At 40.1% G+C, this 15,505-nt stretch overlaps 2 protein-coding genes across 3 annotated transcripts in view; both read left to right on the top strand.

Moving 5' to 3' along the window:
* Nucleotides 1–2,161: 2,161 nt before the first annotated feature.
* Nucleotides 2,162–5,351, top strand: emc3 (ER membrane protein complex subunit 3). 2 transcript variants are annotated; one of them, XM_016680861.1, is made up of 10 exons: nt 2,162–2,412; nt 2,666–2,825; nt 2,917–2,974; nt 3,517–3,610; nt 3,831–3,935; nt 4,082–4,163; nt 4,281–4,360; nt 4,457–4,539; nt 4,627–4,789; nt 4,825–5,351. In XM_016680861.1, exons 2-9 carry the CDS (start codon nt 2,671–2,673, stop codon nt 4,753–4,755), a joined length of 786 nt encoding a protein of 261 aa, XP_016536347.1. In that variant the 5' UTR covers nt 2,162–2,412; nt 2,666–2,670; the 3' UTR covers nt 4,756–4,789; nt 4,825–5,351. The 2 variants fall into 2 exon arrangements, with proteins under 2 accessions (XP_016536347.1, XP_016536346.1); XM_016680860.1 differs by having other exon boundaries at nt 4,627–4,798; nt 4,834–5,351.
* A 2,065-nt stretch (nt 5,352–7,416) lies between these two features.
* The window catches only part of usp4 (ubiquitin specific peptidase 4 (proto-oncogene)), a 12,817-nt gene continuing 4,728 nt past the window's right edge, over nt 7,417–15,505 (top strand). Inside the window, exons 1-14 of the mRNA XM_007570426.2 lie at nt 7,417–7,625; nt 8,662–8,789; nt 8,878–9,008; nt 9,094–9,220; nt 9,303–9,448; nt 10,687–10,748; nt 10,877–11,023; nt 12,166–12,283; nt 12,398–12,571; nt 12,661–12,819; nt 13,030–13,254; nt 14,753–14,836; nt 14,933–15,027; nt 15,114–15,296. Of these exons, the coding sequence (XP_007570488.1) occupies nt 7,474–7,625; nt 8,662–8,789; nt 8,878–9,008; nt 9,094–9,220; nt 9,303–9,448; nt 10,687–10,748; nt 10,877–11,023; nt 12,166–12,283; nt 12,398–12,571; nt 12,661–12,819; nt 13,030–13,254; nt 14,753–14,836; nt 14,933–15,027; nt 15,114–15,296 (1,931 nt within the window). The 5' untranslated portion in view covers nt 7,417–7,473. The remainder of the gene's footprint in view (nt 7,626–8,661; nt 8,790–8,877; nt 9,009–9,093; nt 9,221–9,302; nt 9,449–10,686; nt 10,749–10,876; nt 11,024–12,165; nt 12,284–12,397; nt 12,572–12,660; nt 12,820–13,029; nt 13,255–14,752; nt 14,837–14,932; nt 15,028–15,113; nt 15,297–15,505) is intronic.

The following is a 15,505-nucleotide window of genomic DNA, read 5'->3' as shown; positions in this document are numbered from 1 at the left end:
GAAATGCATGAGTCAACTTTGACACAACGCTTCACAGACAGAATAACGGCAAGTAATTTAATAATAATAGACACTACAGTCCTCTTTGAAACGCTGAATAATAAAAAAAAATATTTTGCATCACTTCACTTGTCCCAGGTGCACAGAAAGTTATTTCAGGCTTAATGGCCTAATTAATACTGATACGCCAATGAAGAATATCAAGTACTCCTGAAGAAAAAAAAGGTACCAAAGGTCATTTGGAGCAAAGCATCAGAATATTTGTGTTTCTTTCAATACAGTCAAAACAAAGTAGATCTGTAAAATGGGAAAACAACAAAAACAGTTTGCGCAGTCGGTGTATAACCTTTTGACAAAAATATGAGAGAAGAACACACAGGGTTCCACCTAGAGCAGCTTCATTGTTTTACAATTCACAAGGTGAAACGTAAGCAGAGAAACAACGCATAGCACTGCAAGGCAACAGCAGGATTTTTGGGTCGTTCGACCAGCTCCATGGCTGCATGGTGATGAATGCCAAAAGCAAGGACACAACATCTGTTCTGCATAAGACCTCAAACTGTGAAGTAGCTGTTACAGACAGGCATGCTCTAAGATTAAGAAATACCAGGATGTTGGTGTATTGATACACCAAGTCTATGCATTTAGGATACATATTTAAAAAGAAAAAAAACAAAAAAAACAGGCCATCTTTACTCTTTGTTATTGGGTGCTGAGCTGTTACGTAAAACGGCTTAGTCAACTGACACAAATTGTGGTAAGCTGAGCCGGAGCCACGCTGAAAACTGAGGAGACGTTCACAAGTGTGAAGGCGCTGGGCATGGTGCATCCTGTTGGAGATCGGAGATGTCAGGCTCTTACAACCAAACAATGTCATCCGCAGACAGGCGACCCTTCTGCTTTTTGACCAACTTAAACCTGATGGTGAAGATCTTAAAGTGAATACAGTGGCAGCAAAAAAAATAAAAATTCATTGATGAATCATAACTGGTTTCACATCAGGAGGGAGACTGATTATGTAAAACTCAGCCACAGAATATTTAGCAGAAAATGTATTAAAATAATTTTAAGATGATTAATTTGCTGCATAAAAAGAGAAGTTTCAGAAACAAAATTCCTTTCAGGACCCCGAAAAACTTTAAAAATGAATACTGCCCCAGCGTTTAGAATGAAAGTGAAAAGTTATGCATGAAACACTCCTGTACAGCACGGCCCTCTGCGGATATGACTTACAAAGAATGAAATGCAGGAATCTAAAGGAGACAATGACCTGGTCCCCAGCAGTCCTGTTTATGCAGTTGTGCTAAAATGAAAGCGGGTTTTAACTGCTATGTTACAGAAAACAATAAGCATTGTCTTCTGAAAAATACATTGATCTATACTGAGGCTTTAAGTGTTGAACAGATGGCAGAGAGCAGATTATTTATGGCTTGTTGCACATTTATCTCCTGCTGTTTGGTATCCTCACCTTGTGGAGGTCAGAGAGACACTTGTGACGAAGAAGAGCCTCTTTTACGGGGGACTGCTGGTGACACAGCAGGTGACACAAAAGCATCTTCTCCTGCTCCGGTGTTTCTCCCTCATCATCTGCTACTTTTTCCATGCTGCCCCCTTCTTAGTTTCTTTAAATCATCTAATGAGAAAAGTAAGAAAAACCATTCTATCTATCTATCTATCTATCTATCTATCTATCTATCTATCTATCTATCTATCTATCTATCTATCTATCTATCTATCTATCTATACAGATAGAGACATAGCATATCTTCTCTGAAAAGGAAATGCACTCTTCACAAAGAGCGGTTAGCTCCAAGCAAAATGATGCTTTAACCTGGTGTACCAGATGGTTTATTAGAAAAAAAAACAAAAAAAAAAAACATCTGGGACATCTTTGAAAAAAATGTTCTGAAAAAGAAGAAGAGCTTTGAAATGAACCGATTTATGCACTGCTAAAGTATGAATGAGACTCACTTACGCCAAAGGTGAAGATTGTAGACCAGGGTGTGTGTGTGTGTGTGGGGGGGGATCTCAACTTCTACTGACTAAAATTGAAACTTGTCTTTTCCTAATTGAATGCAATCACTGAAGTCACACGTAGCTTCACAGATCTCCTTCATCACCGCCAGGTGGCGCTGCAGCGCCAGCGGGAGATTCTGTAAACGAAGAGCTGCAGAAGCAGAAATTTGCTCTCGTTCTTCTCCGCAGTCAGCAAAACGCAGTGTCCATAGCTGAGATGTAACGCAATTTTATTAAAAAAAAATATATATATATATATATATCTAGCATATTTGATACCCTCACACAGCGGATGTGTTTTGTTTTTCGCCTCCCGGGAATAAAGCTCAAAGCGGGGGTCTCCTCTTCGGGAGGACTTGTTGGATCCCACCCTCCGTGACGGACATCAGGAAGAAGGTAGCCAGTTGGCTAGCGTTAGCACATTGTTAGCTTCTTTTTTTCTGTGGCTATTTTATAGTGATTTGAGAGACCTTCTGTCTAAGGGTTCATAGATACCTACAAGAAGTTAACATTATGCTATTTAACAAGTCATTTGAGGTGGAAATAAGGCGTTATTAACAGACAGTCCCTCCGGTTCTTTAATGAGGTTGAGTAATATCTGTCGCACCGTGACGTATAGCCTGCCTGGCTCTGTTGTGTCTTCCTCCAGAGAGAATGGCCGAACCGGAGCTTCTGTTGGACTCCAACATCAGACTCTGGGTGGTTCTGCCCATCGTCTTCATCACCTTTCTTGTCGGCGTGATTCGCCATTATGTCTCAATTCTTCTGCAGAGTGACAAAAAGTTGACCTTAGAGCAGGTTTCAGACAGGTAAGCACACTGTACTTGTCAATACATGGAAATTACACAAGTTCAGCGAAAATGCAGTAATGTATGTTTGTGTGCTTTGTAAAAATTTCAGCCAGGTTCTTATTCGGAGCAGAATTCTCAGAGAAAATGGAAAATACATTCCGAAACAGGTAAGACATCAATCTTACCCAAGTGTTTTAATATTCAAAACACCATCAAAGCGAAATCATAAAAAATAGCAGTAACAGTCTTTCAATCGGCTCATATTATTAGAAAGTTCAACTGCCATACTTACATTTAATCAACTTTATCAGGTCATGTTTTTAAGTCAGAACTAGCTCTCACACATTTCACTTGGTAAAATGATGGTTAAATTAGTTGAATTTAGTTTAGGTTTTTGATTTGTTACAAACGTAAGAAGTTGTTCTCAGTTTATCTTATCTTCTTAAGTAATTTTGAAAAACATCTTTAGCGTCTTACTTAATAGGCGAGGTGTTGTTTTATTTCCATTTGACCTTATAATTTTTTTTCTTACAACCTTGGAGTATAAATTATTTATAGGAAACTGCTGTAAGCAACAAGAGTTTGATACAAAACTAATGTAATTGATGTAAGTAAAACTATTGGATGAGCTGACTTTTGATCTGGTCTCCTGTTCCTTACCATGCCTGTAGTTAACAACAGTATTACTGATTACCTCCCTGTGTTTTAGTCCTTTTTGATGAGAAAGTTCTACTTCAACAACCAAGAGGACGGCTTTTTTAAGAAGACTAAAAGGAAGGTCGTTCCACCGTCTCCCATGACAGGTAAGCCCAGTGGATTACTGCGCCACTCATGGTGTTGTCACTGGGTGCTGAGCTGTTAAGTTAAATATATATATATATATATATGCGTGTGTGTAAACTGTAGTACACTCAGCAAATAGTTTTCCCCCCCCAACTTATTACAAAACAATAGTGAAGATGCTGAAAAAAAATATTTTGCACATCGTATTGGCGTAGAAAAATCAAGTCTCGTGTTTCCCAGATCCCAGCATGCTGACAGACATGATGAAGGGCAACGTCACCAACGTGCTTCCCATGATCCTCATCGGTGGCTGGATCAACTGGACCTTTTCTGGATTTGTAACAAGTAATATTAGTTCTTCTTAAAATGTAGCAGCTCCTGTTACATAGCGAGTTGCGCATCTAAACGTGATGTGCTCAGTTATGTGGGGTTTTTTAAAATATTTTTTAGTGTAATAGATGTTTTGTCTTTGTGCTTGTGTTTCGACACAGCGAAGGTTCCCTTCCCTCTCACCCTGCGCTTTAAGCCTATGTTGCAGCAAGGAATAGAACTCCTCTCATTGGATGCTTCCTGGTAAAGAAATAAAGCAGGACTTTCTGACCTTCACTGAAACATTCGTTTTGTTCTTCTATCAAGCACGTGACCTTCTCGTGACTATCTATGTGCACTCTTTCTTTTTTTTTCTTTTAGGGTGAGCTCAGCTTCGTGGTATTTCTTGAATGTCTTTGGACTGAGAAGCATGTACTCCCTCATATTGGGTCAAGATAATGGTAAGTGTAGTTAATGAAGAATCACTCCCATCTGCAGACAGTCAGGATTAACCATTCGCTCATGCTGATTGTAGCTCTGCCTCTGAATCCCTCCAGGTGCCGACCAGTCTAGGATCATGCAGGAACAGATGAGTGGTGCTGCCATGGCCATGCCTGCAGATACAAATAAAGCTTTCAAAGTATGTTTTATATGACCAATATAATGAGATCCTTTGGCAAGAAAGGACAGATTCTCATGTGATTTTTATTTTAATTTTTTTTTGCAGGCTGAGTGGGAGGCACTAGAACTAACAGACCACCAGTGGGCGCTAGAGAGTGTTGAGGACGAACTGATGAGCAGGGAGCTGGACTTCGATGGCATGTTTAACAAGGAGCTGCCAAGTGGGATCTTCTGATTGCCTGGTCTAAATTTAGTCATTGCAGGGAACCGTTTTTTTTTTTTTTTTGTATGTGTGTATTTTGTTGTTTTTTTTGTCTTTTCACAATGTGCGACGTTTACATGTTTATGGTCATTGTTCTTTCAAATATTCCTCTTCCAGTCCAGAAAATATCTTAACCTACTGAAACACTCTAGCTGTTTCATGTCGATGAAACACATTTTAGTTGCTATTTTATTTACAAGGACATATTTCTTATTAAAACTGCATTATCATTCTCTTGTAAGTGTATGCATTCATAATACTACTGGGTACAAATCCCTCCCCCCCCATGAATAATTAGACTACTTCCATTTCCAATGCATCATGACTCAACAACAGGACAAAACAAATTGTACAGGTTAAACTATTTAATCTCTCAATGGTTTGATAGTAGAGCAGTTGTTCTGTGTCTACCTCTAAAGACTGGAAGCAGACCTGGGACCATCTGAGGTTCGCATGTTATAGAAATGTCTTCTGTTTTCTAGACAGTTAATTTTGTAAAGTTAAACATTACTTTGCATTTTTTACAGTCTAGAAATAGTTTTGATTAAAATTGGTTTTCTCCATTGCAGTGTACAGTTGCACATTTTTCTTTGAAAACAAGCAATTTGATAATTACAAGAATGACATGAGTGGCTTTTTTTCTGCATATTTCAACTTTTTTTTTTTTGCTGGAACTTTCACTCTCTGCTGTGGAGTTTACAGAGAACGGTCTGAAGAAGAGACCATTCCAATTGAGCTGCAATGATTGGGCAAAATGTCTGGGTGTTTGAGGAGAATTGGCAGATTGGTTTGAAATGATAGGTCATCACAATCTCAAATAATCTCATCACACGGTATGCAGGATGCCATCTTTAAATCGAAAGGAAGAATGCAATCCTCGGCTCCTGCCTCGGATGTTGCCTGGACATTTACCATCTACCTAATCTTTGAACTCATTCATTGAAACTGTATTTTCTGATCTTTGTGGTCTTTTCCAGGTGAATCTATTCTGCCTTCAAGCAAATGTGTTTGATACGGTTCAGAAACTGAACCAGGGAAGTGTGGCCGAGGTTTTTGAGAGATCGCATTTCTCATTTTCCTCGTAAAGGTTTATCTCGTTTCGCTAGAAAGGACGTGCTGATTCACGGTTGAACATCAGATCCAGGAAGAGGAGGCGAAATCTTCACCATTGTGGAGTAAATGAGCAGGTCATGAAGGTTTGTTTGGACCTGGACTATTGTGAGGATCTGAGAAAGGCTTCACTGCATATATCGAGATTTTATTGCTGCAGGATGTGGGATGTTTTTTAGGATGATCTGGTCCTGGTTTAACCAACGCTGAATCTGTCCACTTTTTTTTTTCTTCAAAATCAACTATCTTGATTTATGTATCATGTTATACATAGATCAGTTCCTCTGAAAAAACATACCTGGAATGTTGCTTTGACTCATTCATGAAAGTTTAATGTGTCCTTGAATCAGTCCCATTCAGGGACGCCTTAATCTGCTCCACAAATAAACTGCCTATTTCCACAAAGCTCCACCTTGGAGCTTCAGTTCCCAGTTGAGATAACAGAGCATCCCGCCCTTGTGCCATCCCCACACAGCTCCACCAAACTTCCAGCAGCAATTAGCATCTACTGAGCTCATCATACAAAGGGTAGTAAATGTTTTTAGCTAATCGGCAATAAAATTTAAGAACAAGGAAGAAAATTGGTTGTAAATGGCATCAATGGGCCACATGAAGAAGCATTGTTGAGTTTTGGAAAGGGTATTAGGTTCTTAAAGAGACAGAGGTCAATTTCAAGGCATCTGATACAAATTTACCACAAGGTCAAATTTATTTTTGAGTTGTTTTGATACATACTGCATCTTTGTAACAACTGAAGGATAAAATAGTTACTTCATTGTAGTATAAAACGCCACTACATCCCCGGTAAATACATATCTTCATTCCCCCTTTAAGTGGGCTTCCAATACTTTCTATCCACAATAGGAAAAGTGGGCTGTTTTTATCGTCACTGCGTCCACTTGCTCTTTTTAATTGGATTGTTTAACTGTTGCCTTTAGTTGCAAACAATCGGGAAATTTTAAGGAATTGTATTTTCACAAGCTTGGAGCATTTTTCTCACTCTAGTAGGTGTGACCCACAGAGCAGGAGGGACTCACCCGGAGCACCAAGAGGTCTCACTCAAATCCTTCAACTTGCCCATTTTTCCATGTTCAAATGTTGGGACAAAAATTTCTACTAACCAGTTAAATGATGAAGATATACTCTGTGGTACTGACTTAAGCTGTCATAGAGTCATAACTGTACTTTTCGCTTGTAATGATGGTTTATCCACATGTCGAGGTTGCTTGCGCTTCTTCTTGTTTGATGTTTTTTGGCGGTTGGCAAACAACAAAAATGGTGCATTACCGCCACCAAACGGTATGGAGTGTGGACCACAACGTCACTCAAGTATTAAATTCTGTTAAGTAACTGCGTTAATTTAAGATAATGAAATACTATCTGATAAATTTTACTTTTCGAATTATTTCTAAATAAATCAACTAAATCTAGGTTGGTTGATCTTTTGGCACAGTTGCACTTTTATACCACTAGGGGCCCCGTTGCTCCTCCGTCTATGGATCGTAGAGGAAGAACGTTTAGCGAGACGCTCGCTCCTGTGCTTCAGTCCCTGCGCGTTCACGACACCGGTCCACTGGCTGCATGATGGCTGAGGGAGGCGGACCCGAGTCGGGTAGCGCGGCAGACTCTGACACAGAGCCGGTAGCCGCACAAATGCCTACCCCTTCAATAGAAAACCAAAAACAGAGTATTGGGTCACTTTTGAAAACAACTTTAAAAAAGGGCGACGAATGGTAAGGACCGACAACATCCAAACGTTGTTTGTCTTAGTCAGGGCTAGCTAGCATGAAACAGGAAGTGCTAGCATGCTAAAGCTAACAAGCAGCAATGAAAGCCTAAACTGAAAGCTGTTGCGCTAATGACAAACAGATTAGCATGCTAACTGCTAACCAGTCCGACCGTTTTGTTTAGAGACCTTTATGTGATGATCACAAACACTAACAATAACTTATAATAGATCAGATGTCCACTCAAACAACTTTATGTATTGAGATATTATCTTAACGTATATTTCATTATAAGTTGGAAGAAGCTAACTGTAGGGATAGCGAGCAGGCCCCGTATTTATCTGATAGGTTCTTCTTCCAGTCAAACCGGCTTTCTGACAAGACGAGACAGTTTTTATTCATATTTCTAGATCTGGCTGTTTCTCAGATCGAGTTCTTGAGAAACAGCCAGTCATGGCTAAAGCAGCTCTAGTCAAAAGCTGGTCAAACTACTTCATATAAATATTTCAATGGGAAATAGTCGGAGTAGCAGTTATTTACTTTGTCTTATATACTACAGCTAAGGAAACGTACGTTCTCATGAACCTTGTTACCTTCACAGCTACGGTGTTTGCACATTTATTTACATTTCCCTCTAAAACTATTTATTTTATGTGAATGTCTATCATAAGGCTCTCTATCCTTTTCAAAGTTTGTCAAAACCTAGTTTGTATTGGAGAGCATAGAACCATAGTTTTCTGTTAGAGAAGCTGCTACTGCTGAATGAACACTCAACGCTTTTCTGATTCAAGCCTGTTAACTAAAGGAGATGCTTTAGATGAGATTAAGGCGAAACTAGCCTGCCGTTACTATATATGCAAATGCCAAGGCAGTTTGCTGTTGCGTAATGTTCTGCAAAGGCATGAGGCTGTGTGGAACGCGTCCTATTAACATCCACCTTGTCAGTTCTTCCCTTCTGTTTTAGTTTGGAAAAGAAAAACTGACTATTTTCTGACTGGTTGTGTGGTAACTTCTGACTTTTAACCAGTGTTGTCTGTCTTAGGTATCTTATAGACAGTCGATGGTTCAAACAGTGGAAAAAGTATGTGGGATTTGACAGCTGGGATATGTACAATGTTGGGGAACGTAGCCTCTATCCAGGACCAATCGACAACTCAGGGCTGTTCTCAGGTAAAACTCAAAAATAATTTTCTCTCAAAGCAAAGAACATGAAATAAAAGGTTCATTTGAAATAATACTTTTAATTCATGTTCTAAAGACCAGGAGACTCAGGCCCTGAAAGAGCACCTTATAGACGAGCTGGACTATGTTCTCGTACCCACTGAGGCGTGGAATAAGCTGGTCATCTGGTACAGCTGCCTTGAGGGCCAGAGACCCATTGTCAGAAAGGTGCTTTACTTTTTCCCTCCATGTCATGTTGATTTATGGCAAACCATTATCTGGGCTTTCTTATAATGTCTCATTTCTCTTCTAGGTGGTCGAACACGGCATGTTTGTGAAGCACTGTAAGGTGGAAGTTTATCTGCTTGAACTCAACCTATGCGAGAATGACAACATGGAAAATGTCGTCAAACGGCATTTCAGTAAAGCTGATACCATAGGTAAGAAGGACGTCAGGACTTCCAGGTGAACCGGGGGAAGTTTTCATTTCTGCATTACAGCATGTGATCCTTTTGTTCTCAGACACCATAGAGAAGGAGATGCGGACGTTGTTCAATATCCCTTCAGAGAAGGAGACTCGACTCTGGAACAAATACATGAGCAACACTTATGAGCAGCTGAACAAGCCAGACAGCACTGTACAGGATGCCGGTCTCTTCCAGGGACAGGTAGTTCACACTCTAGATCAGTGTTTCTCAACCCTGGTCCTCAGCGCCCCCCCCCCTGCTCTGCATGTTTTAGATGTGCCTCTATTCCAGAACAGCTGATTCAAATGATTGCATGACCATCAAGTACTACAGAAGCCTGTTAATCACCCAGAGATACAATTCAGGTGTGTAGCAGAAGGGAAATACCTAAAACATGCAGGACAGGGGGGCGGTGAGGACCAGGGTTGAGAAACACTGCTCTAGATAGATTCCTGAACATACTAACACACTGGAAGTATTTCCACTCCTTGTACTTGCATAATTCATTCAGAGGCGCTGCCTAAAAACAGGAACATCACATAGCCTCTAATGCAGAGCTGCCAGCTCTACAGGAAGATCCTTCTCATTTATTACACTAGGTAGTTCTTGTTCTTAACGATTATGGGTTGAATTGTGGTTTAAACTGCGTCATATGTTTACAGATTTATATGTGGCCTTGTGTCGTGATTGTTTTGTATAATGTTACAAATGTCGCTCCAATTTTATGAAGAATGGATACATGTTGAACTCGGTGGCGACTAGAGAAGTGTCTCAAAATGAAACGAAGCTAGTACACAGGGGCATCTCCACAAATTAGAAAAACTGTGAAAGTTCAGTTATTTCAGATATTCAAATCGACCTCATGCTTATTGGGAAATAATTACACACAGACTGAGTCAGGACATCTAGTGAACTATCTGTTAATTTCAAATAATTTGGCGTACATCTAATGTGCTTCTGAAATCACTTTCTTAGGAAAAAATGAGTGTTGCATATAAAATTAAGTTTTGATAAACTGTACTCTTGTAATCTAAAGTAGGTTTTCCACGAATTCCAAAAATAATCCAAGTCTGTACCTTCGTTATACAGGGAAAACTGTTTTTAGGTGTGATGAACTCCTTAAATTCCCACAGGCCCCATTTTTTCATTTCATCAAGTTCCAATGGGGGACAACATGGTTACTTTTCAAAATGCAAGTCAATAAAACTATTGAACGCCGCAAAAATAGTCTTCATGTGTTGGGAATGATATAAAGGAGTCGTGAGAATGTGTCTGCGAAAATAATGCACTATAAATAATTCGATAACCACAACTACACTTAATAACGGCTTGGCAGCAGTTGACATATTTACTGAGTTCACCTTTAACCTGAGGTGTAACAGCCATAAATTAGAAATACGGAGCAGGCATGTTTTTATTCTGGTTGTTTTTTCCCACAGGTGCTTGTGATCGAACGCAAGAATGAGGACGGCACGTGGCCCAGACAAGCTTCGCATCCCAAGTAAGCAAACCTCTTATTTAAAATTGTGAAGAAATGTTTTTGTCTCCCTGGTGATTATCATTTTTCTTTTGCATTAAGACTAATGGTTATAATTTACTTTCTGAAACGCGCTTCTGCTCTCTCTCCAGGTCCAGTGCAACCCCATCTAGGAATTTTACTACCTCCCCTAAGCTTTCCTCAAATTCATCAGCTAGCATATCCCCAACAGTAACCAATGGTGACAGTAGCGGTAGCCCCGGATACGCTCTGAATAACAGCACGTCCTCTAACAACAGGTAAGGCGAAAAATTCTCATATATTCCTCTACTACTTTCTACTTTTACATGTATTTATCTGCTTCAGATACGCAAGGTGTTGGCCAAAACTGTCCATATCTATACATGGAGCTTATAATGCATTTTAGTAGAGCCAAAAGCACTACCATTAAACTTAATTTAATTAAATAGAACACCAGAAACAACACACAGTTAAGTCAGGAAACATCTGTGCATTTTTAACACACTAAGGCAAAGACTTTTTTTTTTCTTCTCACAAAAGTGTTTATTCTTGTTTCCTCAAGTGGTGACTTGACTCTTAAAGTAGCCGTATTATTTATAATCCACTTAGCTGCTTTCCGAGGGGAATGCTTTAGTGCTTTCCTGCAGAGCATCTTTTAAACACACATTTTTAAACATAAAACTTTGTGGACGTCTGGAGAAATTTGGCTTGAAATGCAAATGTCCTACAGACATAATTAAATTAGAAAAACAAACCTGTTAGTTTGATTGTCTGACTGTTTCAATGCACTAATGAAGAACATGAACGTGATCTTCATCTGTTAGATGTGGGCACTAAAACCATATAAATGACACGTTCTGTTGTTAATAGGATTTTTACCTTACATGATGTTTGTATGTGTTTATGTTAATATAACTACAATTTTTCTTAACACTGGATCTCCTTTCATGCACATTATGTCAAATATGGTGTTTTAAAGTAATTCTGGTGGAGCTGGTGCTGTTCCCAATTCATACTACATTATTTTTATTTAAATAACATTTTATATCGCCTATAGTTATACTTGTATTTACTAATATTTGACACTTTGGATGGAGTAGCTTGTCAACAAATAAGCAATTTCCCCTTTGGGATCAATAAAATATATTCTGTTCTATTCTAGCCTCGCAAGCATCACTCAGCTTTGCATGGTTAAAAGGTTTAGATTGAACATGGTTTCCAACAATTAGTTCACTGACTGTAGCTCTATTGGCTAGAATAAATATTGATGTCTGTAAATTAGAATATTTTTGAAACATTGAATCTCTTCCATACATGACACCAACGTGCGATAGCTTGTTAGGCCGGGCTTCGAGAAGTGATCTGAGAATTGCGTGTATGTTTTATTCCACCAGCAGTAACAAATCCCTGCTCTCCACAGATTTGGGGGATATAATTCATATAGCTCCTCCTATAACTACAGAGAATCACAGTCGCAGCCTGGCCTGTGCGGTCTCAGTAATCTGGGCAATACATGCTTCATGAACTCTGCTCTCCAGGTAAAAGAACTCTAAATATTCTTTATAGATGTACAGCTCACCAAATAAGAATGTGATTTTCTTTTTTTAGTATTTCTGCTTTCATAATCTCCCTTCTTGTTCCTCTTCCTCCAGTGCCTGAGCAATGTGTCTCCACTCACAGAGTACTTCCTCACGGACCAGTATGAAGCGGAGATTAACCGAGAGAATCCCCTGGGGATGAGGGGGGAGATCGCCGAGGCCTACGCAGACCTGGTGAAGCAGATGTGGATGAGCCGCAGCAGTTACGTGGCCCCGCGTACCTTCAAAGTGAGCGACTTCAGACAAATCTCAGACAGGTTACCTTTCACCAAAAGGAAGCCAGACGGAAGCAGTCACGTGTGCGTCTCGTTTTCCAGACCCAGGTGGGCCGCTTCGCTCCACAGTTTTCCGGCTACCAGCAGCAGGACTCTCAGGAGTTGTTGGCCTTCCTGCTGGACGGACTCCACGAAGATCTGAACCGTGTCAAGAAGAAGCCTTACCTGGCCCTGAGAGACGCAGAGGGTCGTCCAGATGACGTACGCAGCATTGAAGCAGTGTTTAGCACTGCAAACTAAAATGTGTCCGTTTGTGGTAGAGCAACTGCAAAACTTCATGAGCATTTACAAAAAAAAGTTGACTTTCCTTTAGATTATTGTTTTTTGTTTTGTTTTGTTTTTTTGCCGTTACTATGTTGAGTTGCAGTTAATTGTCACACAGTAAAAGCTTTCATTATTGTTTGACTACAGATTGTTGCCAAGGAAGCCTGGACAAACCACCGCTTGCGCAACGACTCCGTCATCGTCGACATTTTCCACGGCCTCTTTAAGTCTACATTAGTGTGTCCAGAGTGCTCTAAAGTGTCTGTGACCTTCGACCCTTTCTGCTACCTCACGCTGCCTCTCCCTATGAAAAAGGACCGGACCATGGAGGTGTTTCTAGTTCAGTCGGACCCCCAGTCCAAACCCACTCAGGTATGGGAAAAGTCGGGCTTCGGTCTGAACTGTTCAGCACCTTTTGATCCGTTCGTTGCGTCTCGTCTTTTAACACCTGTTTTTGTGGTCAGGGCTCATGTATAAAAGTATTCACTCCTCATTTAACGTTTTCAAATTTGCTCGTCTTGCACCTTTAAACTTCAGGCTACGCAGGCTGAATGTGATAGACCAATAATACGTAGACCTGCATTTTTACTGTAATCAGTGGCATTCACTGTAACAAAGGGGGTTACAAAAGTCTTGAAAAATTCAGTACAGTCTTTTATTAATTGTGCAGTGAAGTTGTATGGAATAATGGCATTAAATCATATTTTATTGGCAGGACAGTTAAGATTTTGTAGTTTACAGTCTTGGAGATCAGAGTTTATCATCGTCATGCTAAATCAGAATTATTGTTAGAACTTTTTTCCTTTTAATCCTAATAAAGAATACAATAATTCCCCATCCTTTAGCCAACCCCTTTTATTTTGACGGCCTTGAGTAAAAACTGATGCAAACAACTGCCTTCAGAAATGTTTTAATCAGTAAATGGAGTCCACCTGTGTCCAATTTAATCTCAGTATCCATCCATCCATCCATCCATCCATCCATTCATTCATTCATTCATTCATTTTCTTCCCCTTATCCGGGGTCGGGTCGCGGGGGCAGCAGCTTAAGAAGAGAGGCCCAGACTTCCCTCTCCCCCAGCCACTTCTTCTAGCTCCTCCAGGAGCTGGAAATTATCCGTTGAGGCTTCTGAAGGTTTTTTTTATTTTATACGTCTCCAACAGATTTGGACAAAATGATGTTTTCTTGCATTCTCCTCAGTCATGGAACAATTTACTGACAGTTCCTAAAGTAAAAACACTCGCATCCAATACCAATTATAAGGGCTGAAGAAAAAAAAAAAAAGCTGTGTAAGAGGAATATTTTTGATTTGTGTGTCTGTTATCTTGACTTGTTCTGCTTTGTAAATGTCATTTTGACCTCACTTTGATTAAAGTGAGGTCAAGATATGGCATGGACTGCCATGCCATGCAGGGCAGTCATGGAAGAAAAGCTGCAAAAGACTTGAGGCTAGAGTGGAGGTTTAGCTTCCAGCAGAACAACAACCCCAATCATAAAGTCAAGAGCTCCAGAGGAATGATTAAACTCAAAGGAGGTTTGATTTGATCAGACCTCCAGTGCAGAATCTGTGGAAAGGCATATGGAGGTCAATGTTCGGTTCCTCCACATTCAGCCTGGCTTAGCCTGAGGTAGAAAACGATATATTCCAGAAGACAAATTCTTTTTAATAAATATTAGTTTGGAACCCATGTATCCATCACCTCACATCCCACATTAACCGCATAAAACCCCCCCAATATAATACAGTGAAGTTTGTGGTTGTAATTTAGAAAAAATGCTACAGGTGTTTGGACACTTTTACAAGGTGCTATAGTCATGTTAATATGTTTATAGAAATATTTCACTCTGCTCTGTTTTCCTCGTTCTGCAGTTCAGAGTGGTGGTCCCCAAACTGGGAGCAGTGACGGACCTTTGCAGCGCCTTGTCCAGGCTCTGCGGGATTCCTCCTGAGAAGGTCAGATTTCCCACCATCTTTATTTCCTCGGATGTTTTTTTTGTTTTTGTTTTTTTGGCTGCTACTTTCAACCCGCAACCCTCCTTGTCCTCATAGATGGTGGTAGCCGACGTTTACAATCACAGATTTCATAAAATTTACAGACGAGATGATGCCCTCAACCAAATCATGGAAAAAGATGACATTTTTGTGTAAGTCTTGATTATTGAAAGGTGACCCCCAGAGATTTTTAGATTCTTACATTCGATCCGTGATCCAATGTGTCTCGTCTTTGCAGATATGAGGTCCAGGAGGAGGACAGTGAAAGGATGAACCTGCCTGTGTATTTCAGGGAGCGCCACTCCAAACACGTGGGCAGCTCCTCTAGCACCTTGTTGTTCGGCCAGCCTTTACTCATCTCTGTGCCCAGACACAACCTGTTGGCTGACGTTCTTTACGACAAGATCCTGGAAAGGATCGGGTAGGAAATGTGTATATATATATATATTAAAAAAAATTATTCAAGTGGTACAGATCACAGTTCCAGAGACATCTCATCATTTCTTATTGTATTCAAAAGTTAAGGTTTTTGTTGTCTTTACGTATCGCTGTCGTTCCCTGTCCTCTGCTGCAGACGCTACGTCAAGCAACAGCACAGGCCAAAAAGCGAAATCAGAGCTCAGGCCTCCG

The sequence above is a fragment of the Poecilia formosa genome, unplaced genomic scaffold, assembly GCF_000485575.1.
Source record: "Poecilia formosa unplaced genomic scaffold, Poecilia_formosa-5.1.2 Scaffold260, whole genome shotgun sequence".
NCBI lineage: Eukaryota > Metazoa > Chordata > Actinopteri > Cyprinodontiformes > Poeciliidae > Poecilia > Poecilia formosa.
Note: the sequence above shows the minus strand (reverse complement) of the source record. Positions and strands in the feature narration are given on the sequence as shown.

Bases quoted from the DNA above. Each gene is read 5' to 3' on its own strand.
- emc3 (XM_016680861.1), top strand. From the start codon at position 2,671: ATGGCCGAACCGGAGCTTCTGTTGGACTCCAACATCAGACTCTGGGTG. The intron at 2,975-3,516 runs GTAAGACATCAA...CCTGTGTTTTAG, and splicing joins GAAAATACATTCCGAAACAG to TCCTTTTTGATGAGAAAGTT. The intron at 4,361-4,456 runs GTAAGTGTAGTT...GAATCCCTCCAG, and splicing joins CATATTGGGTCAAGATAATG to GTGCCGACCAGTCTAGGATC.